At 37.1% G+C, this 27099-nt stretch overlaps 3 protein-coding genes across 4 annotated transcripts; 2 read left to right on the plus strand and 1 right to left on the minus strand.

Annotated features, from left to right (window-relative positions):
- The first annotated feature begins 332 nt into the window (after nucleotides 1-332).
- LOC132173298 (uncharacterized) lies at nucleotides 333-1901 on the plus strand. The gene is made up of 4 exons (XM_059584754.1): nucleotides 333-968; nucleotides 1343-1413; nucleotides 1578-1657; nucleotides 1771-1901. Exons 1-4 carry the CDS (start codon nucleotides 504-506, stop codon nucleotides 1788-1790), a joined length of 636 nt encoding a protein of 211 aa, XP_059440737.1. The 5' UTR covers nucleotides 333-503; the 3' UTR covers nucleotides 1791-1901.
- Nucleotides 1902-6260: 4359 nt separating this feature from the next.
- Nucleotides 6261-16838, plus strand: LOC132176145 (mitochondrial adenine nucleotide transporter ADNT1). Its single transcript, XM_059588274.1, has 8 exons — nucleotides 6261-6587; nucleotides 14297-14345; nucleotides 14557-14720; nucleotides 14834-14871; nucleotides 15117-15229; nucleotides 15322-15435; nucleotides 15777-16121; nucleotides 16415-16838. Exons 1-8 carry the CDS (start codon nucleotides 6421-6423, stop codon nucleotides 16496-16498), a joined length of 1074 nt encoding a protein of 357 aa, XP_059444257.1. The 5' UTR covers nucleotides 6261-6420; the 3' UTR covers nucleotides 16499-16838.
- A 1413-nt stretch (nucleotides 16839-18251) lies between these two features.
- Nucleotides 18252-24549, minus strand: LOC132174967 (COP1-interactive protein 1-like). 2 transcript variants are annotated; one of them, XM_059586746.1, is made up of 5 exons: nucleotides 24435-24549; nucleotides 23749-23812; nucleotides 22113-22287; nucleotides 18523-21905; nucleotides 18252-18377 (listed from the first exon to the last, which is right to left on the minus strand). In XM_059586746.1, exons 3-4 carry the CDS (start codon nucleotides 22204-22206, stop codon nucleotides 18523-18525), a joined length of 3477 nt encoding a protein of 1158 aa, XP_059442729.1. In that variant the 5' UTR covers nucleotides 22207-22287; nucleotides 23749-23812; nucleotides 24435-24549; the 3' UTR covers nucleotides 18252-18377. The 2 variants fall into 2 exon arrangements, with proteins under 2 accessions (XP_059442729.1, XP_059442728.1); XM_059586745.1 differs by having other exon boundaries at nucleotides 18252-21905.
- Between the last annotated feature and the right edge of the window lie 2550 nt (nucleotides 24550-27099).

Genomic DNA, 27099 nt, shown 5'->3' on the forward strand with positions numbered 1-27099 from the left:
AAACTACAATCGGTATACTCAGTTTCGACCAAAACAAAACATACAAGATAAAATCATTCATGCCCAGTGGTAGTCGAAGATGGTGTGGTTCTTCACATGGATGGTTGATTTGCGTGGATGGGGATTCTGTCATCACCCTATCATATCCATTTTGCTCCAAAGTCAAAGGGGGTGATGAAATTATTCGCCTTCCACCGTTTTTACGTAGATTCTACCTTCATATTGATAAGGTTATATTGTCAGTTGACCCTATAGTGACTCCTGATGATTACACGGTCATGGTTATCTCTAGAGCTTGTGATTTGTGTTTCATTAGGGGAGGTGATAAAGAATGGACTTGCATAGAGCATAGTCAAAATGTTACAGATGTTATTTATTCCAAAGGTTTGTTTTATGCCCTCGATAAATTTGGTGGTGTCCAAACTTGTGATATTAGTGAACATCGATCTCCCAAGCTAAACATTGTTTCAAGTGACTGCTTTTCTTATGACGCCTCCACAAAGATGAAGAAGTACTATATTGTGGAATCAGCTGGTGGAGATCTACTATTGTTTGTAAGGACTACTTTTAGTTTTATCGATGAGATTTTTGGTGGTATGAAGATGCAAATAGCTCCTTTGGTGACACAAGGGTTCAAGATTTTCAAGCTACTATTTCTGAATGGGAAGCCCAAGTGGGTTGAAGTTGAAACGAATGACCTTGTTCTTGGTGACGGTGCTTGGTTCTTGGATGACAATTCTTCAACCTATGTGCCGGCTTCTGGCTTGCTTGGATGCCATCCAAATTGTATATACTTTGTGGATTATTTTAGGCCTGGTTGTCCTCAGCTATGTGTCCATCCTATTACTCATTTTAACTTGGGAGATGAAAGCTTTCAGCATCGTCTTCTATCACAGTTTCCGTCTTCTCCAACATCAACGTTTATAACCCCAATTTGGATCCAGCCAACTTTTCAAGGAAGAAAGAGTGTAAGCTTGCTCGAATCCTTTCCCCTTTAGTGTGTGTTGGTGGGGGTTGTTAAAAATCCTACTCTTTTAAAGCTAACCTTAATGCTTAGTGGATTGTTTATTCATAAAACAAAAAAAATCTTACTCTATTTGTCATTAATTTATGGTTGCTTGTGGGCTACATGCAAATTATTATGATGTTTTATACGCTTGTTGTATTGTAATGATGCTTGTTGTCGGTCTTTTTTTCTTCTTCCTCTTTTTTTTTTTTTTTTTTTTTTTTTTAATTGTATCATTATTTTGAGAATGTATTTTTGTTTTTTAAAATAAAGTATTAATTATGATGTAACGTAAAGGTAAAACGTCCCTAACTTTTCACATTCAATCAATTTTAGCCCGTTGTAGGTTCTGAGATGAAGAGGAACCCAATGAAGCTCTCAAATCCACCATTTCTTTCTTTCTCAAGGTGAACATCTTTGACCATTCGAATTTAATTAAGTGCGTTTAATAATTTAAGGCACCCTCTTGTTCAATCTCTTTGTGCTCGAATTTATATATATATATATATATATATATATATATATGTGTGTGTGTTCACATTTGATGGATTTTCTCTGAATTGCCTCCTAGATTATGTGATTATAGAGGGATTCTGATTTCGGTGGCTGGGTTCTTTGCAATTTTCAGCGTTTGCTCATGTTATTCTCAAGGTAAATATGCACATTGTTTTGCAAAACTTTGCAACCTAACTTTGTGTATTTCTGTTGGTGTAAATATTTAAACTATATTTCTAAATATTCATTGCTTTGTGTTGATTTCATAGGGGGACTACGGCGACAATAAAGAAGATGTACGTTGGATTTGTGTTGTTTCCCAAAAGATGTAATCAAATCACACAGAGATCATCCACAAATCATTTCTAATTAATTCATTGATTTTGTGTTGCATTTCTCAGCTTGGCATGCAGCATCATAGAGAAGCCAATCTTCGCTATATATCTTAGATCGATATTTGTTTATAAATTTGACAACATAATCTTCCACAACATCTAACTAAAATAAACAACTTCTTTCTATTACAATTGTTCAAATATAATTCGTCTATTATATAAAAAATACAACTCAATATAATTTTCCACACAAAAAGGTCCTCCGCCCAACTCCAACCCATCAAAACAACAAAAAAACCACAATCAACACTACTGTTCAAACTTGCACCACCGCAACGACCTTTGAAATTTTTCCAAGCGACAACAGAAGAATCAATGTCCTAAACCTATTTTAAAATGAAGTGGTATTTTGGGGTTAAATAACGGAATTGTGAAATTGTATACTTTTTTTAAATTATAACCACTAATAAATTGAGAGTTTTTGAACTTTATGTAAATGATTGCAAAAGTGATGAAAGTTTTGGGAAGTTAATTAAGTGAAATTTTCCCTCGTGTAAAAATTAAATTTATTTTATAAAAAATAACAATCAACTATCTTAAAAGCAATTGATTAATGCCAACAAAAAGTAAAGCATTATCTAGCCTTTTTTTTTTTGAAATTTCAAAATTGACTTCCATGATCTCATTATGATAGCATTGATCATCACATTAAAAAAATAAAATAAAATAAAATAAAAAAATAAAAAAATAAAAAAGAAGAAAAAATATTAACCTATTGGCCGGGGAAAAGGATCCTCTCCATTTCAAATCCCCTCCAATATTTTCTCCAGTTAATGCATTTAGAAGGGTAGTGTTGTCCAAAAATTTTAACCTAAAAAAAATTTGAACAATTTTGCCTTTCTAAATGTACTAACCGAAGGAAATTGAGAGAATTTGAAATGGAAATGATCCTTTTCTATTGGGTAGTCAGTTTTTTATGTCTTTTTTTGTCGTTTTGTAGTGGTGGCCTCGCGACACTTTGTACTGCTCCCCTAGTATTTTTATTTTTTTATTTTTTATGGCCAGCAAGTATGGAGGGTTGGGCCTGAAATGTGAGAGTCCATACAAATCCTAGGTTGAAGTTAGGTTTTTTTTTTTTTTTTTTTTTTTTTTAAGAAGCAAAAAAAGAAGAGTAGAATGAAAATCCTTACAATTGGGTGTTCCAATTTCACTTAAATTCAAACAATCTACATAGAGTGGGTTGCATGACCTATTTGATTCGGACAACTTAAAGTATGTGACCCACCTATTTAGTCCAGGTAGGTAAATTCAGTAGCCCCTTTTTTATAGGCCGCTTGAATTTCAGTAAAATTTGATCACCCAATTATAGAGGATCCTGATCCAAAAGAGTAAAAGCAGAACAACTAGAGATTGAATTTTTATATTTGAGCTTTATTATAAGAAAAATAAAAATGATTGGTGTAAAAATCCATGTAGTTTACTTAATTTGCAATAAGTTTCATGTGGTATTAAAATGTTACAAGAGTTCCTTAGAATATGCATAAATAACAAATTATTCTCGGCCGTCAAATTCCGTCAAAAAACTTGACGGATTCTATCGGTATATCACGTTGGTGCCAATAAAATCATGACACGTGTCACTCATATTAAAAATAAAAAATTATAAATTATAAATATATAAAATATATAAGAATTTAAAAACTAAAAATAATTATTTCATTTTTAATAATAATTATTTTTTGTATCAATCCTGCCCTTAATACTAAATTGTGTTGGGAATATATACATTTGAGAGGATGTGGTCAAAGATAAACAGTCCCTATCATGGCATCCATAAGTGGCAAAGACATTATAAATACTATAATCAAATTAAATGAAGAAAATTGACAATCTATAATTCCACGACACAAATTTAGTTTCCTTTGGCTTTGGTGTTGGAATAATTCCTCTCCCAGCAACCTGGAAAACAACAGCCTCAATTTTTCTCTTTAAAATTCCTTGCTTCATTGTAAAGAGAATAATTCAACGGTAATTATCAAGGAATAGTATTTGCGTAGAAAAAAAAAAACAGATTATAAAGGAATATTAGTACGTAACATCAAATGGCATCGAAAACTGCCACGTATTACTCTCTTGTGCAAATGTGGCTAGGATTTATTGTCCTTTTAGCACGATCAAATGCTGAAATTGATAGCTATTTCTTTCAACAACCCCATCACTTTCATTGAGGTTTTGGATATTGACAACCAAACCAAAAGCATCGATTCCATTAAATTATCCACGGTTTTGGCTTCCAATGAAATAGTGACATTTATGGATAAGCTTTGAATACTATCACTTCTAGATAGATGGTTTCTGGTTCATTTTAAATTGGAGAATATCCAGTTAAAGGTCAGAATCTTTTTAAAGAGATCCTGAGACATAGAACATTAGTTCCATTAATAAAAAATAATAATAAAATATTATATATATATTTTTTAAAAAAATTACAAAATAAAATTATAAAAAATTATAAAAAATTAAGGAGTGACCAGACCACCTCAATTGGGGCTAGGGGAGGGCTTCAGCCACCCCATGACCCTTGGGGGTGGTCGCCAAATCTACCAAAAAAAAAAAAAAAAGCGTTTTGCCCTTGGGGGTGGTCCACGGGGCCAAACAAGATATATATATATATATATATATATATATATAGTTTGGGTTTAGGGGTGGCCGGACTACCCCCAGGCCACTATGGCCAAGATGGAGTAGCCAATCACTCCTTATTTTTTTATTAATTAATTTCTTCTTTTTTTTTAATCTTTTTTTTTTTATGGTAGTGGGACATGTGTCATATTTATGGCTGTAGGATTTCAAAAAAGAAATCAACTGCATATTCTCCAATCCATAATGGATTGGAGAGAATCATATTCCATCACTTCTTGCATCTACATTGTCAATCCTATTTTCATCAATTCCTTATAATTTTTTTAAAAAAAATTATGTAAATTTAGGGGTTTTTTTTTTAAAATAAATAAAATTGAACGGTTTAAAAATGATAAAAACGTGGCATGTTACTCTAAAATATGGTTTTTGGTTCAAAACTTTTATAGGACATAAAACACAAGAATGTGATGAAAATATATTCAATTAGCATTGGTAATATGCATTATTTTTTATGCAGTTTCATATAAGAAACAATCTAAATTCGCATAATTTAATAATCTACAATTTCTTTACAGGAGATCTCCGGAATATAAATCAATGATGCCCAACACACGAGTTTGCCCGAGAAAAAAATGAAACTGAGTGATTTTATTATCAATAAATTTATAAATTTAATAATATATACATATATGATGTTCTGTAATTTAAAAGTTATTAAATACAACAAAATAAAATTTTAGTAATTTATATTATACTTTCACCAAACTCGCAGCTATGCGAGATTTAATAAATACTTACGCAACCGTATATACAATCGATAAAGTGTCACGATTTTCCATAAAATTATCTTTAAAAATCTATATAGATTCTATTCTTTACGTCCTACATACTTCAATAAAATCCTAAAATTTTTTTAAAAAAAAAGAAAAAAAAAAGTATATTTTCATGTTTGAAAATAGATGTTTGGTAGAATATTTTAAGTATTTTAAAAAATTACAATTAAATAAATAAAGTTATGGGACTCAATTCGTATATCATGTTATTAGGGTATTTGAATTTTGACATCTAAGAGAGAGGTTACGTAACTTATCTACTCTAATAAATTTCAATAGTTCATTTTTTTGGATCATTTCCAATTCAAATAAATGGGAGAGTAAAACTAAAATATCGGGCGATTATTAACAGTCCGGTTAGTTGCTAATTGCCCTAATCATCCTAACAGCTAACCTCGTAACCGCTTTTGAAGGCGGTTAAAAAAACCACTAACCTCATATATATACATAAAATGACGTGGTTTTAGTTTTTTTTTTTCTAATTTTTTTTCTCTTTTTTCCTTATTAAATAACCGCTAACTATTATAAAGAATTGGCTAAATGCCTGTTAATCGCCTAAGCGGATAACAGAGGCAGTTAACTAATTGTACTAACTACCTAGGCGATTGCCATTAACGGTTTTATCGTAACCACATTTTCACCAATGTGAGGAGAGTATCATATTGTTTATAATTGAGGGACAATTTTATTAAAAAATAAATAAATAAATAACAAAAATACTTCTCAACTCTAAAGACCAAGAAGTGTTATAATTGCGACACGTCATATTCCCAAATGGGTGAAAAAAATGTAGGGAGACGTATAAGTTGGTCAAGATTTATAATTAGGTAAATGAATGGTGAGGAAAAGCTCAATCCACTTCATTGAATATAAATATTCATTTTTCATTTTTTTTTTTATTTTGCCCTTCACATTTTCTTTTTCTGTTTTTTTTTTTTTTCTTTTTTGGTCTTTCTAAAACCGAACCAAACGTACACGCGGTCATCTCTAGCAAAGCGTGCTCGTACGGACATGCGAACTCGCTCTCACTGCTAAACGACGTCGCTAAGTGGCCGGAGAACCGGTCGAGCGGGGCGTTTTGACCGCGAAACCCTAGGGTTTTTTAGCGATGGCGTCGGAAGATGTTGTGGGGAAAACGACGAGCGAGTCCGCGGTGTCGACGATCGTGAACCTCGCGGAGGAGGCGAAGCTCGCGAGGGAAGGGGTGAAGGCGCCGGGCCACGCCGTCCTAAGCATCTGCAAGTCGCTCGTCGCCGGAGGAGTCGCTGGCGGAGTGTGAGTTCTCTGATTTTGGCTCTGTTTGGTTTCCGTGATTTTGCTGGATCCTCTTTTTTTGGGAGAAAAAGTTTTGATTTTGTCTGGACCATTCCTCTTTGTTGTTTGATTTTGCTCGTGTTTTTTTTTTTTTTTTTATCTTATTTTCGTTAATTTTAGTAATTTCTCCTTTAATTATTGGAATTTTCAAATTTTCATTTCTAAGCTTTTGGTTTTTGCGATTTCATTTAGTTTTTATACACGCGCACACACAAACACACATACATATTTACATGTAAATGTATGTGTGAATGAACTGTAAGAATATATTTTATGAATTTGTCGTATACATATAGTGGTTGAGGTGATTATTCAAATACTGTGATGATTTTTTTTTTTTTTTTCTTTCTTTTTGGGTATTATTTGCCTCTTGAGCGTCATGGCAGATACCTAAGTTTACTATGTAAGAAATGAAAAATTTGGTCTCTATTTTTCATTTCAATTTGGTTCAATTAACAATTTTGGTTATTTTTGAGATTGCCCTTCTTAGAGTTGCATGAATCATTGGAGAACTAAGTTTACCCTCTGAGTCTTGTAAATTCGGCGTGTATTTCTTGTTTCATTTGGTTGAATTACCGAATTTGGATGGTTTTAGGAATTGTCACTTCAGAGATGCATGAATTATTTTTCTCTATTTGGTTCTTGGTGTTCATCGGAAGTGTCTCTTGAGGAAATTGGTTATATCCTTGGGTCAGATTGTTGGGGAGGTTTAGATGGGTGTGAGATCAGATACTCATTGACAGTGCTTTGAAACAAATTCGAGTAGGGCATTCTGTTATTGGTACCACTTTATTGTTTTTGGTCATCTTAGGGGCGGGGGTTATTTAATATCATTTAGATTTTCTTATCCTGGCTGTTAAGGGACTGGATTCAAGGCAAATTAGGATGTTATGCATCTTTACTGTTACATGGCTCCATGAATGGTACCAAATTTATGATATTTTTACCTCCTTTTTTCTCTCTCTCTTTTTTTTTTTTTTTTTTTTTTAATTTTTAATTTTTTTTTTTAATTTTTTTAATTTTTAATTTTTTAATTTTTTAATTTTTTCAGTTTTTGGTTTTGTTAAGTTACTCACCCAGTAGGTTTTGAGTTCATGACTTCACCCTTCACTCCGACTACAGGGAGTATGGCCGTCTTAGTGATTAACATGTGATATTGGCATGTTTTACAGACCAGAGGTATTGAGCCTGAAGGTTTTTTAAGCATTTTGTTTGAAAAAAGTTGTCTAGATCAATATGCCTTAAGTGTATTGATTCTTTCCTATATAAATCATGATTTTGCTATGTATCCGAATGCTGTCTTTAGTTGAGGTGCTTGAACCGGAAGAAAAAAAAAATATTGACCTGCCTCATTACTACGCCTAACTTTTATTTTTTATAAGTAAAATCGAGTTCATTAAAAAGCACTACGGGCGCAACCCAAGTACACTAAGTTTACAAGAGAAAATGCCCAGAGCACATAAATCTACAAAGTTAGAGACATTGAGAAAGACGTTAGTAGAAATCCACTCAAAGAGGGATTTAAGAAAACATAGATGTAGATCTGATTTGTCTTCTCGCAATCATCGAAACTTCGAGCATTCCTTTCTCTCCAAAGGCACATAAAACATGTAGGGATTACATTCTAACAGTTTTCATATTGTTTCGATTGACTCTTCCTTTCCAACAAGTTAGAACCATACATCTAGGTATAACCCATTGTACTCCAAACATCTAAAAAACTATATTCCACAAATCTCTCTCAACATAACAATGAAAACGGAGATGATAAGAAGTTTTCCCACTCTTTTTACACATACATCACCAATCCATTACTATGATGCGACACTTGTGAAGGTTATTCAGAATGAGAATTCTCCCTAAAGATGTTGTCCAAGTGAAGAAAGCTAACCTCAAAGGCGCCTTAGTCTTCCAAATGCTCTTTCAAGGGAAGGGAGTCAAACATTGGGAAGGAGAGCTTTGTAAAAAGTTTGGACCTCAAAAATCTTCTTTTCAAAGAAAGCCAACTGTGGGTCGAATGGAACAACTAGCGATTGAGGAGCCACCGGAGAATAGCCGGAGTAGGACGCCTGCTATGGGACAAGAAGACAATGAAGGTCCGATGAACGCAGCAATTTTGGTAGGCGGATTAGAGGGGGCTTTGGCAACAAAGTTGGGTGGGTTCGGCATAGAAATGGGTGAAACAGAGGCAGAAGAAGTTGCACAGGCTGGAGAGGTGGCTTTGCCAGGCCGCCAATAGTGGAGATGACCAGCCGTGATGCGGTATACACAGAATGTGCCGGAGAGGAGGTTGTGACCGTGGAGAAATCAACTGAGCAACTCGTGGGTGATATACATGCAGCCGATAAACAAAATGGGTCACTGAACAAGGACGGGGAGGCAGGTACGAGTGTGGCAGGTGTGGCAAAGGAGACCCATGGGTTTGGCGACATTGGGGATTCGGATACAGTGCTCTACAGACTTGAAAATGAGAAAGATGAAGCAGCGGGAGAGAATAGGGAGGAAGAGGAGAGTATAGGAGATGGAGATGGGGAATTTGCACTGATAGAGAGGGTCGGGACAGTAGATGAGATTTTGGGTTTGGGGGGGGGACAGAGATGTTGCATATTCAACCATTGGCCATAATGGGAGAAGTTGGAGGAGCTCAACCAGTGTCTCCAGATTGGGTGCTAGAGAGGGTATTAGAATACTGTCATGCATTGGGCCTAGCATGTGATGGGCATGAGGAGGAGTTGTTGGCTCTGTTTACTGCCATCGAGGCCTGTAGACCTTACAGGGGAGTGGGTAATGGTCAATAGGCGAGTGACAAATCGGGGAATCGAGGAAATCGCAACTAAAGCGGTTGGAATGCATGGTGAACTATGATGTGAAGGGATCATCTAAATCGACTGGAAAGGGGAGGGCTGGTAAATATTGTTAATGAAGCCAAAACTAATTTTGTGGAATGTGAGAGGTATGAATGAGCCTGAGAAAAGAATGAAGATTAGGAGGAGGTTATGAGAGTGGAAGGCTGATATTGTGTGTTTGCAGGAGACAAAAATGGAAGTCATTAATATAGAGGTGATTCAGAGTGTGTGAGGGTGTACTTATGTTGATTGGTTGTACTTGGGATCTACTGGTGCGTCCGGGGGTATTTTATTAATGTGGGATAGGCGAGTGGTGGAGAAGATTGAGGAATGTGTAGGGCGATTTGTAGTAGCTTGTGTATTTAAAAGTGTTACAGAAAATTTCAAATGGGCTTTTGCTGGTGTTTATGGGCCAAATGATGATGGCGTTAGAAGCAATTTATGGGATGAACTGGGTGGATTAATGAATCTGTGGGAAAGGCCTTGGTGTATGGGAGAGGATTTTAATGTAGTTCGAAATCCAGGAGAATGATTACGTGTATCTAGACCCACGCAAGCAATGATCGATTTTTCCAGATTTTATTTTTGAGCAGGGGCTTATCGATATTCCCATGGTAGGGGGGAGGGTCACATGGTCTAATCGGCGTGTGGGGTCCAGACTTGATAGATTCTTGATATCTACATAATGGGAGGAATATTTTCCAGATGTATGTCAGAAAAGGCTTCCTAGGGTACTATCAGACCATTTTTCGTTGGTATTAGAGTGTGGAACGGGAAGAAGGGGTCGAAAACCTTTTAGGTTTGAGAATATGTGGTTACAAGAGGAGGGTTTCATGGAGCAGGTAAAGCGGTGGTGGGACTCTTATTACTTTGAAGGTAATCCGAGTTATGTGTTGGCTCGAAAGTTGAAAGCTCTGAAAGGTGATCTCAAAAAATGGAATGTGGAGGTGTGTGGAGACATAAGGATACGGAAAAAGGAGATGGAGGAGGGATTGAGTGAGCTGGATCGCATTAAAGAAAGTAGAGCTTTAACGAAGGAGGAGATAATTAAGTGAGAAGAGTGTTCTAACAACCTAGAGAAGACTCTTTATCAAGAAGTGAGTTGGAGGTAGAAATCTAGGGCATTGTGGTTGAAAGAGAGAGATCGGAATATGAAGTTCTTCCATAGGTTGGCCAATTCGCATAGGCAAAATAACACGGTTGCTGCCATGATGGTGGGTGGGAGCAGGACAGAGGATCCAGCAATTATACAGGATCATATTGTGCATTTTCATAAAACACTGTATTCTGAACAGTATTAGGGGAGACCAACCAGGCTTTTAGCTCTATTGATGGTAAATCAGGATTTTAGTTCCATTGATGAAGGGGAGAGAATTTGGATGGAGCGAGAATTTGAGGAAGACGAAGTATGGGAGGTGGTGAGGAAGTTGAAGGGCGACAAAGCACCCGGCCCTGATGGATTTACTATGGCTTTCTTTCAGAAATGTTAGGGGGTGGTAAAGGAGGACATGATGGCGGTGTTCAAGGAATTTCATGAGAGTGAAAAAATTGAGAAGAGCATTAACGCTACATTTGTGGCGCTTATTCCAAAAAAGTTGGAGTGGTGGAGATCAAGTATTTTCGCCCTATTAGTCTTGTAAGTGGGGTGTATAAAATAATTTCGAAGGTACTGGTTAGTCGGTTGAACTCAGTGTTGGGGAAGCTTGTGTCACATACACAAAATGCGTTTATTCTAGGTAGGCAAATACTAGACTCTATTTTAAAGGCGAATGAATGTGTGGATAGCCAAATTCGATCTGGGGAATCAGGTCTTATTTGCAAGCTGAATTTGGAGAAGGCTTCTGATCATGTCAACTGGGACGTTATACTATATATGTTAGAGAGGTGTGGTTTTGGGGAAAGATGGCGAGGTTGGATTCATCATTGTGTCTCTATAGTATGTTTCTCCGTCCTCATCAATGGAACGTTTGCAGGCTTTTTCAATAGCTCTCGAGGAGTGAGACAAGGGGACCCTTTGTCCCCTCTATTATTTGTGTTGGTGATAGAGGCGTTTAGCAGGATGATGAATGCAACGGTGAAGAGAGATCTTATGTCTGGATTTTCGGTGGGTTTGTGACATTCTGAGGTAATGATAATGTCACACTTATTATTCATAGATGACACACTTATCTTTTGCGAGCCAAAGGTGGAATAGCTTTGTCATTTGAGATGTTTGCTGCTATGTTTTGAAGCGGTTTCGGGGTTGAAAATAAATTTGTCAAAGTCTGTTATTGTCCCTATAGGTGATGTGGGAGATGTGGAAGGTTTGTCGAGAATACTTGGGTGTGGGTGGAGTCAGTGCCATTTACATACTTGGGATTACCTTTGGGTGCTCATTATAGGGATCCATCTATATGGAACAATGTCATTAAGAAGATGGAGACTAAGTTGGTAGGGTGGAAGTGGATGTATTTATCCAAGGGTGGTAGGCTGACGATGATTAAAAGCAGTCTCTCTAACATACCCACGCACTCTTTATCTCTGTTTCAGATTCCAATGAGAGTGGCAAAGTGTATAGAAAAAATACAAAGGGACTTTTTGTAGGGAGGTAGAGGGGACGAATTCAAGTTTCATTTGGTAAACTAGTCAAAGGTTTGCTTGCCGATGCAGGTGGGGAGATTAAGGGTAAGGAATTTGATTAAGTTCAATCAAGCTTTGTTAGGTAAATGATTGTGGAGGTTTGCCAATGAGGAAGATAATTAGTGGAGGTTAAATATGATACGATGAGGGGTGGTTGGTGCTCCAAGGAAGTAGGAGGATCCTATGGGGTGGGAGTGCGGAAATGTATTCGAAGGGGGTGTGATAATTTTAAGCAGCATGAAGTAGGAGACGGTTCTAGAGTGTTGTTTTGGCAAGATGTGTGGTGTGGGGAGTCACCATTGAAGATTCTGTTTCCAGCCTTGTTCAATATAGCATGCGCAAAGGAGGCATGGGTGGAGGAGAATATGGATATAGCTAATGGTGATATTCATTGGATTGTAATGTTTATTCAACCTGTTCATGATTGGGAAATGGAAGAGGTTTCGAGATTTTCCGAGGTACTGTATTCCCAACAGATTAGGCATGGTGGGGTAGATAAAATTTGTTGAATTCCCTCAAAGAGAGAATTTTGAGGTGAAGTCATACTATTAGGTAAGGGTAAATTTGACACCGGTTGTTGGTCCTTGGAAGAGTATTTGGAAGAGTAAAGCTCCTCTGAGAATGGCTTTTTTTGTGTGGACGGCGGTGTTAGGGAAAGTATTAACTTTGGACAATTTACATAAGAACATTATAGTGACAGAGTGGTGTTGTATGTGCAAGCATAGTGGTGAATCAATTGATCATTTATTATTGCATTGTGAGGTTGTTATGGAGGTATGGAACATGGTTTTTCAGTTGTTTGGTGTTACGTGGGTGATGCCGGGTGGGATGAAGGAATGTTTGGGAAGTTGGAGAGGACAAAGGGGTAATCGTACAGTTTTGCAAATTTGGAGAATGGCTCATTTGTGTGTAATGTGATGCTTATGGAGAGAAAGGAATGCATGGAGTTTTGAGGACCGTGAACTTGGACTCGTAGAGTTGAAGAAAAGGGTTCTCCAAACACTATTCTCATGGAGAGTAATGTGGCATTCATCGCAAGCTTCAACGCTGGCGGATTTTTTAGACTTATGTGCTTTATTTTCAGCTTAAAAGCTATTGTATACATGGGCTCTATTGTATACTTCCTGTGTACATAGGTTGCGCTCCTTTGCGTTTTTATATAAATTAATATTACCTATCAAAAAAGGAGGCTTGGTCCTACAAATGCTCTTCCAAGGGAAGGGAGTCAAACATTGGGAAAGAGAGCTTTGTAAAAAGTTTTGGGAAAGAGAGCTTTGTAAAAAGTTTTGACCTCAAAAGATCGTCTTTCCGAAGGAATCCAACATAACTTATCTTTGCTGCCCCAACCCATCCTGGTGGAATACAAAACATTGAAGAAAGAAGATGCGGAATACACTTCCCAATCATGCACTAATCTAATAAAATTTATGTCCCAATGCACCACATCATTGTGAGCAAATATATGGTCAGCCACCAGAGTGTCCTTATCCCTTGTAAGGCAAAATAACTACGAAAACGTTTCCTTGAAAGAGCGATCCCAACACCAAACGTCATGCCAAAACCTGGTTTGAGAGCTATCGCTCACATCCATACTAACAAAACTAGAGAAGGCATCCCAACCCCCTCCTAATATGTTTTCATAAACTCACCCTATAAGGCCCCATGACAACATTAGTGCACCAACCACCCATCAAACTACCGTATTTTTAATCCACTACCTATCGCCAAAAAGCCTCTCTCCAAAGCGTATCTCTATAACCACCCAAAAGAATCCGAGTGAAAGTAAGCAAACTTTTAATCCCCAAACTTCCTAGGAGTACAAATCTTCTTCCAATTAACAAGATGGAATTTAGACCCATTATCCAAACCATCCCACAAAAAAATCCCTCTTTCAATTTTCTAACCAATTGGCAACACTAACAGAGATAGGGAAGAGAGAAAAGAATTAGGTAGAAAGGCTGGAAAGCGCTCTTAATCAACGTGAAATGACCACCCTTAGATAACCAGAGCCTTTCCCACCCATCTAATCTTCTTTCCATTTTCTCAGTAATTCTATCCCAGTTGGATTTAATATATACATACCTAACTATAGTTATTGGGTAGGGTTAGCAACAAAATTTTCTGTCTTGGTACTTGCATTGTGGTAGGCTTTTTTTACTTTGTAGTTTAATACGCTTAACATGTCTCATGTACTTTCTGCTGCAGCTCACGTACTGCTGTTGCTCCGCTAGAAAGATTAAAAATTTTACTCCAGGTAGTTTCGTCTTCATCATCTGGAATGCTTTTGTCTTTCCCTCTCCCTTTAGGAAGCAGATATAATTTCATGATTATTTATATTACTTTGAGAGAGAGAAATATGTTCATGATTCTCATGATGACATTGGGGAGAATATTTTACTTTTGGATGTACTATATATTGTTGTCACTATAGTTGAATGAATAGTTTTTGCTTTTGGATTATGCAGGTTCAAAACCCTCATAGTATCAAATACAATGGAACGATTCAAGGCTTGAAATATATATGGAAAACTGAGGGTTTCAGAGGATTGTTTAAAGGCAATGGAACTAACTGTGCTCGTATCATCCCAAACTCGGCAGTCAAGTTCTTCAGCTATGAGCAAGCATCTTTGTACGTTTCTGCACTTTAAACCCCCCCACTTTGATATGTCTTTGATTCCCATTAATGTTTATTTCTCTACCCTAATAATTAATTTCTTCCATTTTCTCACCTGTTGTAAACAGGGGTATTTTATTTCTTTATCGACAACAAACTGGAAATGGTACGACCATCCATTTCTTTTTGTTTTGTTATAATTTGAGCCAGAATTTTTAAAATGATACTTTTCTTTTCTTCTGGTATATTTTGCCTAGTGGCATTGTGAATTCCTGCTGTTGTCGCATTTAATCTCTCTTTGCCCCTCTCTCTATTTTTGGGGTTGCCCAGGGGGAAGGGGGTTTGTATATAGAGAGATGATAATGATGATCATGGATGATTAAAGTTACTTTTCTTCATGATGTCATGCAGAAGAGGCTCAGCTTACTCCACTTTTACGACTCGGAGCTGGTGCATGTGCTGGAATTATTGCCATGTCAGCAACTTACCCAATGGATATGGTACGAGGTCGGCTGACTGTCCAGGTATTCTTTGGAGTTGTGTCCAGGTGCGAGGGCCAGATTTTCATGTATTCACTTTAATAGCCTAACTTTGTTTCTTTGCTGTATTTTTACAGACAGAAAAATCTCCTCGCCAGTATAGGGGAATCTTCCATGCCCTTTCTACAGTCCTCCGGGAAGAAGGCCCTCGGGCTCTGTACAGAGGCTGGCTACCTTCTGTTATAGGAGTCGTAAGTAAATACTTGATTTATGAAGCTCCTTTGCTGCTACCTATTGAATTTGTTCATCAAAGATTCACTGCATATTTGCATAGTAGAGTCTTGCACTTGAATGCATGTAGCTTTTTTTGCTTTGGTGATAAATTTCTGTTTCTGGTCTTACTCTAAAAATAAAGCCCATTTCAGATGGGACATAAACTTAGGGTGTACCTAATAGAATTATGCCGTGCATTTACATTTTTTTCGTATTCACAGAAGGTTTAGAATTCTCGTTTCTGTATGAAGAGGCATATATATATATATAGTAAAAATTTTATTTGAAAGAAAGGAAATAATTACTATGGTCTGTGCAGATTCCATACGTGGGTCTCAACTTTTCTGTGTATGAATCTTTGAAAGACTGGTTGATTAAAACTAAACCTTATGGACTGGTTGAGGACGCTGAGCTGAGTTTGACAACAAAATTGGCATGTGGTGCTGCTGCTGGAACTGTTGGCCAGACAGTTGCTTACCCTCTCGATGTCATTCGACGAAGAATGCAGATGGTGGGTTGGAAAGATGCTGCAACAGTCGTGGCTGGTGAGGGGAGGAGCAAGGCAGCCCTTGAATATACTGGTATGGTTGATGCATTCAGGAAAACAGTTCGGCACGAGGGATTTCGAGCATTGTACAAGGGTTTGGTCCCCAATTCGGTGAAGGTAGTGTAATTTATTATTCCATGTTCATTTGACTATCTATCACTAGCTTCAGTATTTCCTTTTTTCATAGCAAACATCTTTTTGTACATGTCTTTGATGGAGAGTTGCACAATCTATTTTCTGGATTAAATCCTTTTAATTGGTTAATCGAGTGAATGGTGGCTTATCTTTAGCTTCATTTTCTCGTTTTCAAATGAATTTGAAGATCCATATGAGATATCAATTTACGTCTGGGCTATTAATGGAAATATTTGGTATATATTACATTTTAATGGCACTGCTTTTCTCTTTAGGTGGTCCCATCCATAGCAATTTCCTTCGTGACATACGAGATGGTCAAGGACATTCTTGGAGTTGAGATGAGGATATCTGACTGAAGCAAGAGGAACTTCAAGCTATTTGTTCAACCTTTGTGCAAATTTTGCGAGCAAACGAGATGATTGCTAGGAGAAGGTATATTGTAAGAAATTATGTTCTTTCCCGTTAGGAGGAATCTTAGAAACCAACTTTTAGCTGCTTGTTGATATTCCTTCCAATCTAGACCCATTTGTCTCTATCCAAAGCCCCACCTTAGTTTTTTGTAGCATTCATATTCTTATGCTATGGCAATAAGTATAATGCACTAGATGCATTCTGATGTCTTCCCAGAGAAGTTTTAAGTAATTTATTACCCAGTTGTATCTGTGTTGACTGTATTATAAAATAGTTTCTTTTTTAGGGGTTTTGCTTTCTGTTCCTTCCCTTTCCTATATTTGGAATTATAATTTGCTAGCACTTTATGTTTTTGTATGTGCTTCCAGTTGGCTATGTGAATTCTGGGATTCTGTGTAATATGATGGATGTGTTGTAACTACTGTTTGGGAGTGCCAAATTAATGTCACACATTAAGTAAAACTTTGGAACTTCATGTTGAAAATTCAATCATCATTGACCTAGTTGACCATTACAACATAAGTTCCACTTTATTCTCTTCAATATGTTATCTACAGTTGGGGATGCTCATTGGGTCGACCCAAACCGACTGGTCCGATGATTTCGACCGAACTAATGGGGTTCGATTGGGCTTTTGTCTCCCCCCATCGGTCGGTTATATTTTATATTTTATGTAAATTTTTAAAATATTTTTACCCTAACCTAATCAATAGATCCCCCTCTTACCATTTCTTTTGACCTAACCCCTCCGTCTCCTCGCCACCTATCCTTTGCACTAACTCTAAGTTTGTCGGCCATTACTTCTCTCTCTCTCTCTCTTTCTTAATTTCTGTGATCGCTGAACAGTTAGGCCACAGAGGGTTTTGGGTGTCTTTTGAGTTGACTCGACAGTGTGAGGGTGAGATCTGTCTGAGAAGGAGAGTTGCATTTCTCTGTCGATGATGGCAATGTATTGTCATTCAAATCCCACAAGTTCATACACGAACCCTTAGTTGAGTTTCTTCTCCATTTTATCATAATTTTTTTTTTTTTTTTTTTCAGTTCAATGTTTCTTTGTCAGCAGGCCTATGTCTGCTCGCTGAGAAAACAAAGAAAACAAGAAGAAAATGGGTTTTCAGTGTTTTCTGAACATGATTAGTCTTTATTAAATCAGTGGAACATCACCATTTATCAAATCATGATTGAGGCGGAGTCAATTACCTCGATTTTAATCTTAGCTTTGAAGATTGAGAGGATTGAGATTGCAAGAGGATTGTGATAGAGTTAAAAGCTATTATGTTCAAATCTCTTTATGTTTGGAGGATTGCTTACAACAATTCTTACTTTTTCTAATTTCATGGAATTTTTGAATTTGTGCACTTATTCTTCTTACTTTTCTCTTATATACTTGTCATAGCGCCTTTTTATAAAATTAAATTATTTATTAAAAAAAAAAAAAATTGGCCCAAATGATTTAGGCTTAAGCCCAATAGCGTCCAGTTAGTTGGTGAACAAATTGTCTACCGACCTGAAGAGAGTTGGTTCAGCTTAGTAGCCGACCCGCTTGCTCGGTCGATATTAAAACTATCTGGAGTGTCATCAGTTTGCGTTGCTTTAATGCTATTTGAAGTTCAGACTAGTGAGCAATTGTGTAGGAAGAAGTTGTGAGGAAGAAAATTATATATATATATATATATATTTGGAGAAAAAGAATCTGAAGACGCTAGCAATGGCATGGAGTAACGAGCAAGGAAAGATAAGCTGGCACCCAAATTTTGTATAATGTGCTGATCAATGATATTCAAGCATCACCTAAAATGTGCATATCAACATAGTGGCCTCCCCCTCCGGCCAACCAAAAAAGAAAAAGAAAAAAATAAAAAAAAGGATGACAAGAAAATGAAAAAGAATCAATAAAAGCGATCACGATGAATCGTGAGAAACCAAAATGGACATACACAGCAATATAGAAGAATGATTAGGCACTTACTTAGCTTGCCCTCTGTCTGCCTCCTCTAACACTCCCCTTTGAGACCATTTCGATGAGATAATCGTAGCGGCTGCGGTGATAATCAATCCACAAACACAGCTGCCTTATGACTTCCCTCTTCTCCTCCCCAAGACCCAATATAAAATCCTCCTTTTCTTTCATCATCTTTTCCAACTCTCCCACTGTCTTCTCAAGTTGCTCTACCGCTCTACTCAGAATAACCTTCTCTGCTTCTTCCTTCCTTGCCTTCGCCTCCACCTTCTCAACCCACTCTCTTAATGCTAATTCCTTCTCTTTCTTGTCTTGCAGCTTCTCCGCCAGATGATTTACCTCCTTACTTAGCTCTTTTTTCTCCTTGTTCGTCTCTGCGACCCAGTTCTTCGCGGCGTGAAGCTCAGCCGACACACCCAACATGCAGTTCTCGTAATTTCTACAGTCTTGTTCAAATTTCTGGATCACTTCTGCCAGTCCTGTCAATGTTCTGTTCACGCTCTCCGAGATATCTCTTATCATCCTTTGATGAGCTTCATTGTTACTAGCAATTATCCCGGACAATGTAGCGATTCTGTCTTCAAGGGCTCTGCGTTCTTGCTGGAATCTCAACTCTCTACTCCTGAATTTTTCTTCCTTCTCGGTTAGTAATTGATCAGTGACCCGGAGCTTCTGGTTTGACAGGCGGAGCTGAACTTCAATTGTGCTGACATTCTCGACCAGCATGCTGTGTTCATCTCCTTTTGCTTCTAGATCTCTTCTTAGGTCTTCAGCCAGTTCTTTCAATTCAGCTACCACCTGATCTTTGGATTCAATGTTGTTACGGAATTCCTCTGCTGTTTCTTCAATCTTCTTCTCTGCAACCTCGAGACTTAACTTGCATTCCTGCAGCTGACCTTCGAGCTGTTTATATTCCTCATTTAGCTGCATGTTTGCATCTTCCTGCTCTTTCAGAATGCTCTCATATTCAGTAATCTTGCTTGTCAACTCAACTTTTTGATTCTCCATTTGTGTCAGCCTTTCTGAAAGTTCCTGTTTCTCTCTCTCAAACTGCAACTCCAGCTCATTTTTCTGGGTCTGCAAGGAATCCAACTCTTGTTCTAGACTGTTAATCTTTGCCTCTAAGGCCATTATTTGGGCAGAAGCTTCACTCTCTCCACTTTTAAGTTTCTCATGGATGGCAGAGAACTCAAACCCTCTATCTGTTAATGTTTTCTCCAGTTCAACAACTTTATCCTGCAGCCCCGCCTTCTCCTCTGTTAACTGACCATTCTCGAGAACTTTATCGCCAATCCGCTCTTCAAGTTCACTTTTCTGGTTGTGGACAGAATCCAAGTCTGCTAGCAGATTGTTGATCTGTGCTGTGAAGTCTGCGACTCTAGACAATGACTCACTCTCATTATCATCGAGTTTCTTCATGAGAACAGAATTTGCTTGTTCTCCCTCCTTTAAAATATTTTGAAGTTCTGAAATTCTAGCTTGCAATTCTATATTCTCCTCTCTCAGTTGTTTTGCTTCAGTTTCTTTACGCTCTATCTGCACACCCATGTCTCTTTTCAGATTACGCAACAAGTCCAGCTCCACTTCCAGGCCTTTAAAATTTTTGATAAGTACTTCCATGTGTGCAACCTGTCCCTCCAATTCCTTCATTTGAGCTGATAATCCATTATCATCCACCCCATGCCTCTCAGCAAGAGCCGATAATTCATCACTTTTACGCACAATCTGTTCTTCCATTTCACCTTTTTGAGTGCATAAAGAACCCAAGTCCTCTAGCAGATTGTTGATCTGTGCTGTGAAGTCTGCGACTCTAGACAATGATTCACTCTCTTTATCATTAAGTTTCTTCATGAGAACAGAATTTGCTTGTTCCCTCTCCTTCAAAATATTTTGAAGTTCTGAAATTTGAGCTTGCATTTCTATATTCTCCTCTCTCAGTTGTTTTGCTTCAGTTGCTTTGTTCTCTATCTGCACATCCGCATCTCTTTTCTGATTTTGCACCGAGTCCAGCTCCACTTCCAGGCCTGCAACTTGTAGGGCTAATTCCTTAATTTGAGCCGATAGTTCGTTCTCATTCACCCCATGCCTGTCAGCAAGAGTTGAAAATTCCCTTTCCCTCTCAATTATATTCTCCTTTAACTGGCTTGATTCAGCCTTAAGTTCCTGTATCACGCTATGTGCCTGCTGAACCTCATTTGAAATCTCCGAGACTTTCAAGGTTAGAGATTTATTCTCTTCCTCGGTGGCTTTCAGAGTGTGGCTTAAATCCAAAAGTTTCTCTTCAGCAAATTGGAGTTGCTGCTGTATAGAACAAAATTCTTTTTCTCTAATATCAATCTGCCTTTCCATATCTATTTTCTGCGTTCGCAACAACTCCAACTCCAGTTCCAGCTCTCCTACTTGTGCCCGTAATCCATTTATTTGAGCAGATGATTCATTGTCATGCACCTCAAGTGTATCCTTGAGATTTGAAAGTTCTCTTTCCCTCTCAACCAATTTCTCCTTGAACTGACTCGAATCAGCCATGAGTTCCTGTATTGTGTTATGTGCCCGCTGAATATCATTTGAGACTTCTGAAATTTGAAAGCTTAAAGATTTATTCTCATCCTTGGAATCTTTCAGATTTTGGCTTAAATCTGACACTTGCTGCTCTGCAGATTCCAGCTGCTGCTTCATATTGGAAACTTCACCTCTAACCGCTTCTAGTTCTTTCTCTAGGTTTACTTTTTCATCTTTCAGCTGATCAACAAGAGTCCTCAAGCCTTCTGTAATTTTTTCTCCCTCTTCAATCCTTCTGATAGCAGTTTCTTTCTCTGTGATCAAATTATCTTTCTCTCCAGTCAGTTCTGCTTCTATGTTACCAGCAGTCTCCAGTTTCTTACTCAGTTCACTATTCTCGGCCGTAAGTTTCAATTTTTCAATGTTTAACCTTTCACCTTCAGTCTTCATATCTGCGATGGCTTTGTCTGCTTCTTGTATCTTGCTCAAAGCTGCAACATATTCCAAATTTAAAGCTTCCTTCTCTTCACTGGTAGCTGTCAATTTCCTCTTCAGGTCCACAACTTCTAGATGTGCTGTTTCGAGTTCTTGCTTAATGCCATCACTGATTTTCTGAAATTCACTTTCCAATTGTCCATTTTTACTGTCTCTTTCCTTCGACAAATGCTCTGAATCCGAGTCTGAGCTAGATGAAGAACTGTCATTTCCATGTTTGCCATGAGCTTTTTTCCTCAGCTCTCCCGTTAGATGATCATATCGTGCATAAAGTGATTGGTACTGTTTGTGGAAATCCTTAATTAGTTTAGTAAGTGGTTCTTTTTTGGAATTTTCTCTTTCTTCCTGATCTTCATCCTTGATAAGCTTCAAGATCTCTTCCACTTTGTCATCAATTTCTGCAAAATCAGGAAACTTCTTAATGTTCTATTCGAACACCAAATAATGTTATAAGGAAAAGACCAGCAGTTTAAGATGGCAAAACATGTAAATCATATAACTCAAAATTGATATTAAGCTAACTTTTACAACAAATTTCATTGTTTCCAAAATACCCTTCACCACCTCTAATCTACGAATTGATATTATCTTGATATAGAAAATACCTATTTTAGCTCCTTTCAGCTGTTCATTGTTCTCTGAATCAATGTGACTCCCAAATAAGGACTTTATAGAATCCCTCAAGCGACGCTTTGTCATCTCTTCTTCTGAATTGAAATTCCTTTAGCAAGCACACATCAGGAAAAGGTAGTCTCCATCTTGATTTCAGAAACTCAAAATCTGAGAAAATGGAAAAATAAATAAATAAATAACATTGTAAAGCATAATGCTTTCAAAATTTTAATATATCCTAGCTGCTAACTTAGAATTAAAAATTTGAACATGCATAAAGAGTCATGAGTAAGATGGAGGACAGCTTATGAGTAAGATGCATAAATCGATTCCAGGAGAAGCCTTTTATATGATATCCTATTCAAATAAGATCTAATTATCATACTCTTACGAGCAGAAGAAACTGGGTAGCAAGATGTTTTTTTGGGCAGCATAAGACTACATAAAAAGGTTCAATAGTGTATATAAAGATTTGATCCTAGAGGAAGCGTTTTATATGATATCCTATTTAATTTTTAAAACAATAATATCTAATACTGTTACCATACCCTGGTATAAAACTCATTGGGGAACTTATTCCTACAACTGCACAAACCCTCAGGCCACAAAAAATTCATTTATTCAATTGTAAGTTGTCCATAGAGGCTCCTCACTATGGTACAAGCAAATCATTAATTGATAGCATGGCTCCCCATCATTAGAATTTTTTCATTATTTTTATTTTTTATTATCTGAATTGATAATTGATAGCATGGCTCCACATTATTCCCATATCTGGCTTTCTCTAGGGGTGTGGCCCCAAGGAGGTTGTTTGCACCCAAGAGGATTCAAACATTAAATTTGATGATTATGCCACCAAAGTCCAAGGCCTTCATCACTTGAGCCAACCACTAAAAATTAATGTTCAATGAATACATTAGTTTTTTTCATGAATCTAGTAACCTACTACGTAGATGGGAACCATAGCCGTTAAGCTAGACATAGCCTTTTGTAGCATCACACCCATTTATATTGCATCAAGCACCAGCTCAACCTGAAGTAGCACTGTGATTTCCGAATCAAAACCAAGCAAATATAAACACCATCTTCAATTTACAACACTACCCCCTTCCTAATCCATCCAAAACCAAACATGCATCCCACCAATAGGTTCTCTCTTCTTCTTCTTTTTTTTTTTTCCTAAAGAATATAATCATAATTATTACTAGTTAAATAAAATAATATACCATTCCAAAACTGCTTAAACAGGGCACGTAACTAAAGTACTAGCGCCATTTTACTAATCTGGCGCCACCTCAGTATATTCCAGGGGAATCGAATCCCTCAGAAGCCAAATTTGGATTCAGAAAAGACAGCTATTCTTTCAGAAAAAGTGAGCTGTGCTTTTTGTTAGCTCTCTCCTACTCACATATAAGCAGATAATTATCACTAACCTAAAACCAAAAAAACTATTTAAAAAAAAAATAAAAACAAAAAATAAAAATAAAAACAAAAAACAAAAAACAAAAATAGTTTCTTTCGTAACGAAGAACAGCAACAGTTTCCAATTTCAGCCACGCGGTAACAACAGTAAAACCATAGAGCAGTTCAATCTCAACAAATAGTCAAAACGGCAAGAAAATTACTCACCTGCCACAATTTTCTTTCACTTTCCCTTCGCCCTTCCTCTGCCAACTCCAAATTTTCACCCAAGCTGCAAAGATTAAGTAAATAATTAATATTGAATAAAAAAATAAATCATAAGAAAACCATGTAAGATTCAGCAAAATTACAAACTATAAAGAACCTAATAAAATTTTGAGTTTAACTTCGAAAATTGCTTTGAATTTCAGATTTATAGCACAAGAAATAAATATAAAATTCAAAGAATCTGAAAAAAATAGAGGAAAAGATTCAGGACTAGGACCAGAACTTAGACAAACCATGATCTCAACACAGTTCTGTAATAATAAAAGTCTTAAAATCCGGATTCGATGTGCGATTATTTCAACGACACGAACTTGAAAACCGAGCCAAATGAAAAGACGAACCAAACATTCAAGAAAAACGCAAGGCAGTGTAAATTCAAGCATGAAAAATAAAAATTCACCGTTCATGAACTTGATCTAAGCAAATTTGAAAACCAGACAAAGCAAAAGGAAAATTTGAACAAATAAGAAATCCACAAAATCCACTAGAAATGAAGTCCAAAGGCTCCAGTTCTTGACTTCTTGTTGTTCTTCGCCGAGAGTTCAAGCCGTAGATCGAAATTTCACTCGAAAATATTTGAATTAAGAACAAAACAAAGGTGATTAAATTAAAGAACTTAAGATTACCTGAAAGTCAGAGAGAATCCTCAAGCCGAAGATCAACGTCAGAGAAAACCAACAAAGAAGAACGAAGCTCTCCAATTACAGAGAGAGAGAGAGAGAGAGAGAGGGAGATTAATGGAAATGGATATTAATAATATAAATAAAGAAAAAAAAGTGAGTTGTAAAAAGTTGTTTTGTTTGGATTTGAGCGCACAAAGAGACCGCCACAGCATTTGTGAGCTTCAAATTTCAGGAGCTGGAATCTTTTGGAGCTTCTTTTGTGTATTTGCCCTTTGATTTTGAATTTTATTACGATTGCGCCATTTATTTTTCATATCCTGGTCCCCTTCCTACTGTCAAGTGAACAGCCCCAGATTTAGGCCTCTTTATTACAAAATAAAAGGCACACTTTTTCAAAGATATTTAAAGAGAAATATTACTGTTTTTGGTGTTTTCTCCTTAGATATTATTTTTTAAATGTATTATTGTTTTTATATTTTTAGAAAACAATATTCACGTAAAATGAAAAAACACCGGAAAGAACGGTAACATTTTTCTTTTTTAAATTATAGAACACTTTTCTAAACTGAATTCATCTAAAAATGCATTTTTTACATTTATATCATGTTTTTTTAAAAAAACTAAAATCAAAAGTTACATTTAACTTGTTAGAGCAAATTATTCTATTGGTTGAAATTATCACTACATTTTTAATAAATTTATTTCCAAATTTTAAACCATTGCAATTGTTCTTCAATTTAAAGTTTGAGTCTCAATGTCCTCTTTATCAAAATTAAGCGTTAATTTGGATTAAAAAAAAAAATCCATCAATGCATTGCACTATTTATGGGATAGATGAAATAATAACATAATAATACCTTTCAATAATTCCTTAAAAGACCAAAAAAAAAAAAAAAAACCCATTTCCAAACAATTTTCTCCATATGCACGGTCCTAAATAACGTTGTCTCTTTCTGCTTTATTTATTTATTTATTTGAATAAACATCGGAACTTCTCATTAATAATCAATCAAAAAATGGAGTCAACAAAACTCCATCAACCATCTATGGATGAAGCTAAACGCTCCATCAAAACAACATCACAAATACAATTTGGAGTTTGATCCCTCCATATCCTATTTATGACATCTTTTGTTGCCACCTTCGCTAATCAGTGAGCCACATGGTTGGCTTCTCGGTTAACAAATCTACATTGTCATTGTGAGAACGTGTGTAGAATCTTACGTGTGTCATCCACAAGGTGTCAAAATCGGCTCCAAGTACAGGTGCTTGAGTTCATAGCGTTCACAACATGCTTTGCATCACCTTTCAGGACAAGGTAACGTACTCTAATTTCTTTGCATAGACATGCCGCATAATAGGATGCTAGTGCTTCTCCCGTTGTAGGTTCAAGACTCCCCATACGCGTGAGGCTTCTTGCGGCAATTACCTTCCCCTAGTTATCTCTCACTACCACTCCCCCCACCCCTAGCCTTCCAAGACTTTTGTCAACCGCAATATCCCAGTTTGCCTTAACCCACCCCTCGGCTGGAGCAATCCATCGGTGGCTATGTCGTCTTTCTGTGTCGGTCTATGCATGGGAGTTGTGCTCATGTACCAATTGGTATTCCACCATCGATCGTTTCATCTCCTACACTAGGACAGTTGGATGTGTGAATCGCCCCTCGTGAGCCCATAGGTTCATTCGGTACCACAGCTTGTGAGCAAGTCTCCTGAAGATGGCAAAATCATCCTTTCAGCATCTTACCCGCATAGTCTCAACAAACTGTAAGAAATCCATGCTCACGGCAACACATTTGTGGAAAGTTCGTTCGCTGCATCCCCACACGCCCATTGCTGCTGGACAATCCCATAAGGCATGGAGCACAAATTCTGGTTCCCTCTCACAAATGGGGCAATAAGGCTCACTAACAACCTTCCTTCGGAGGAGGTTGTCTTTGGTGGGCAATAAGTTGTGGCATGCCCTCCAAAAAAATAAAATAAAATAAAGAAATTTCTGCATTAGGAATAGATAGGCTCCAAACCGTCTTCCACATTACACTCTCTGGCACCTTCCTGGAGCATTCCGGTTCACGTCGTTGTTCAATTTCTTTTTCCAAGTGATAGGTGTTGTTAGTTCTTGTGTTGGCTTAATTCAGTTCCAAAATGCAGATGCTACTGTTTATGGGCTCAAACACTGATATAGAATGCTCAGAATCCAATCTCCACCGTTCATAATGTAGATTCATGTGTTATGAACATCCCTGCAAAATTTCTACTCAATCGGACCACAAACGCCCATCGATCGAAGCTGTTGATCAAGATTGGACAAGCTGGGTCCGGACCGCAATTCCCCAGGTCCGGACCGCATTTCCAAAAACTAAATTTCTGCTCCGTAAAGCCCTGTCTAGACAGCCCATTAACCTGTCCGGACACCCCGAAAGTTTTAGGCTAAAAAAACATGATTTTAAGTGGGTTAGGTCTAGGGTTTTGTTGGGGGTATATATACATCATTATAGAAGATAGAGGTACGAATTTTCACCCCCAGAGAGTTCGTGTAAGGCTGTGCTTGAGTGATTATTTTGTTGTGAGCCAAATTGATTCCTCTTAGAGGATTTTTGTTAGTATTGATTGTGTGCTTAATTGAAGTCTATCGGAAAGGTCCGAAAAAAGGAGAATCATGTTGAAG

The sequence above is a fragment of the Corylus avellana genome, chromosome ca3 (assembly GCF_901000735.1).
Source record: "Corylus avellana chromosome ca3, CavTom2PMs-1.0".
Classification (NCBI taxonomy): Eukaryota; Viridiplantae; Streptophyta; class Magnoliopsida; order Fagales; family Betulaceae; genus Corylus; species Corylus avellana.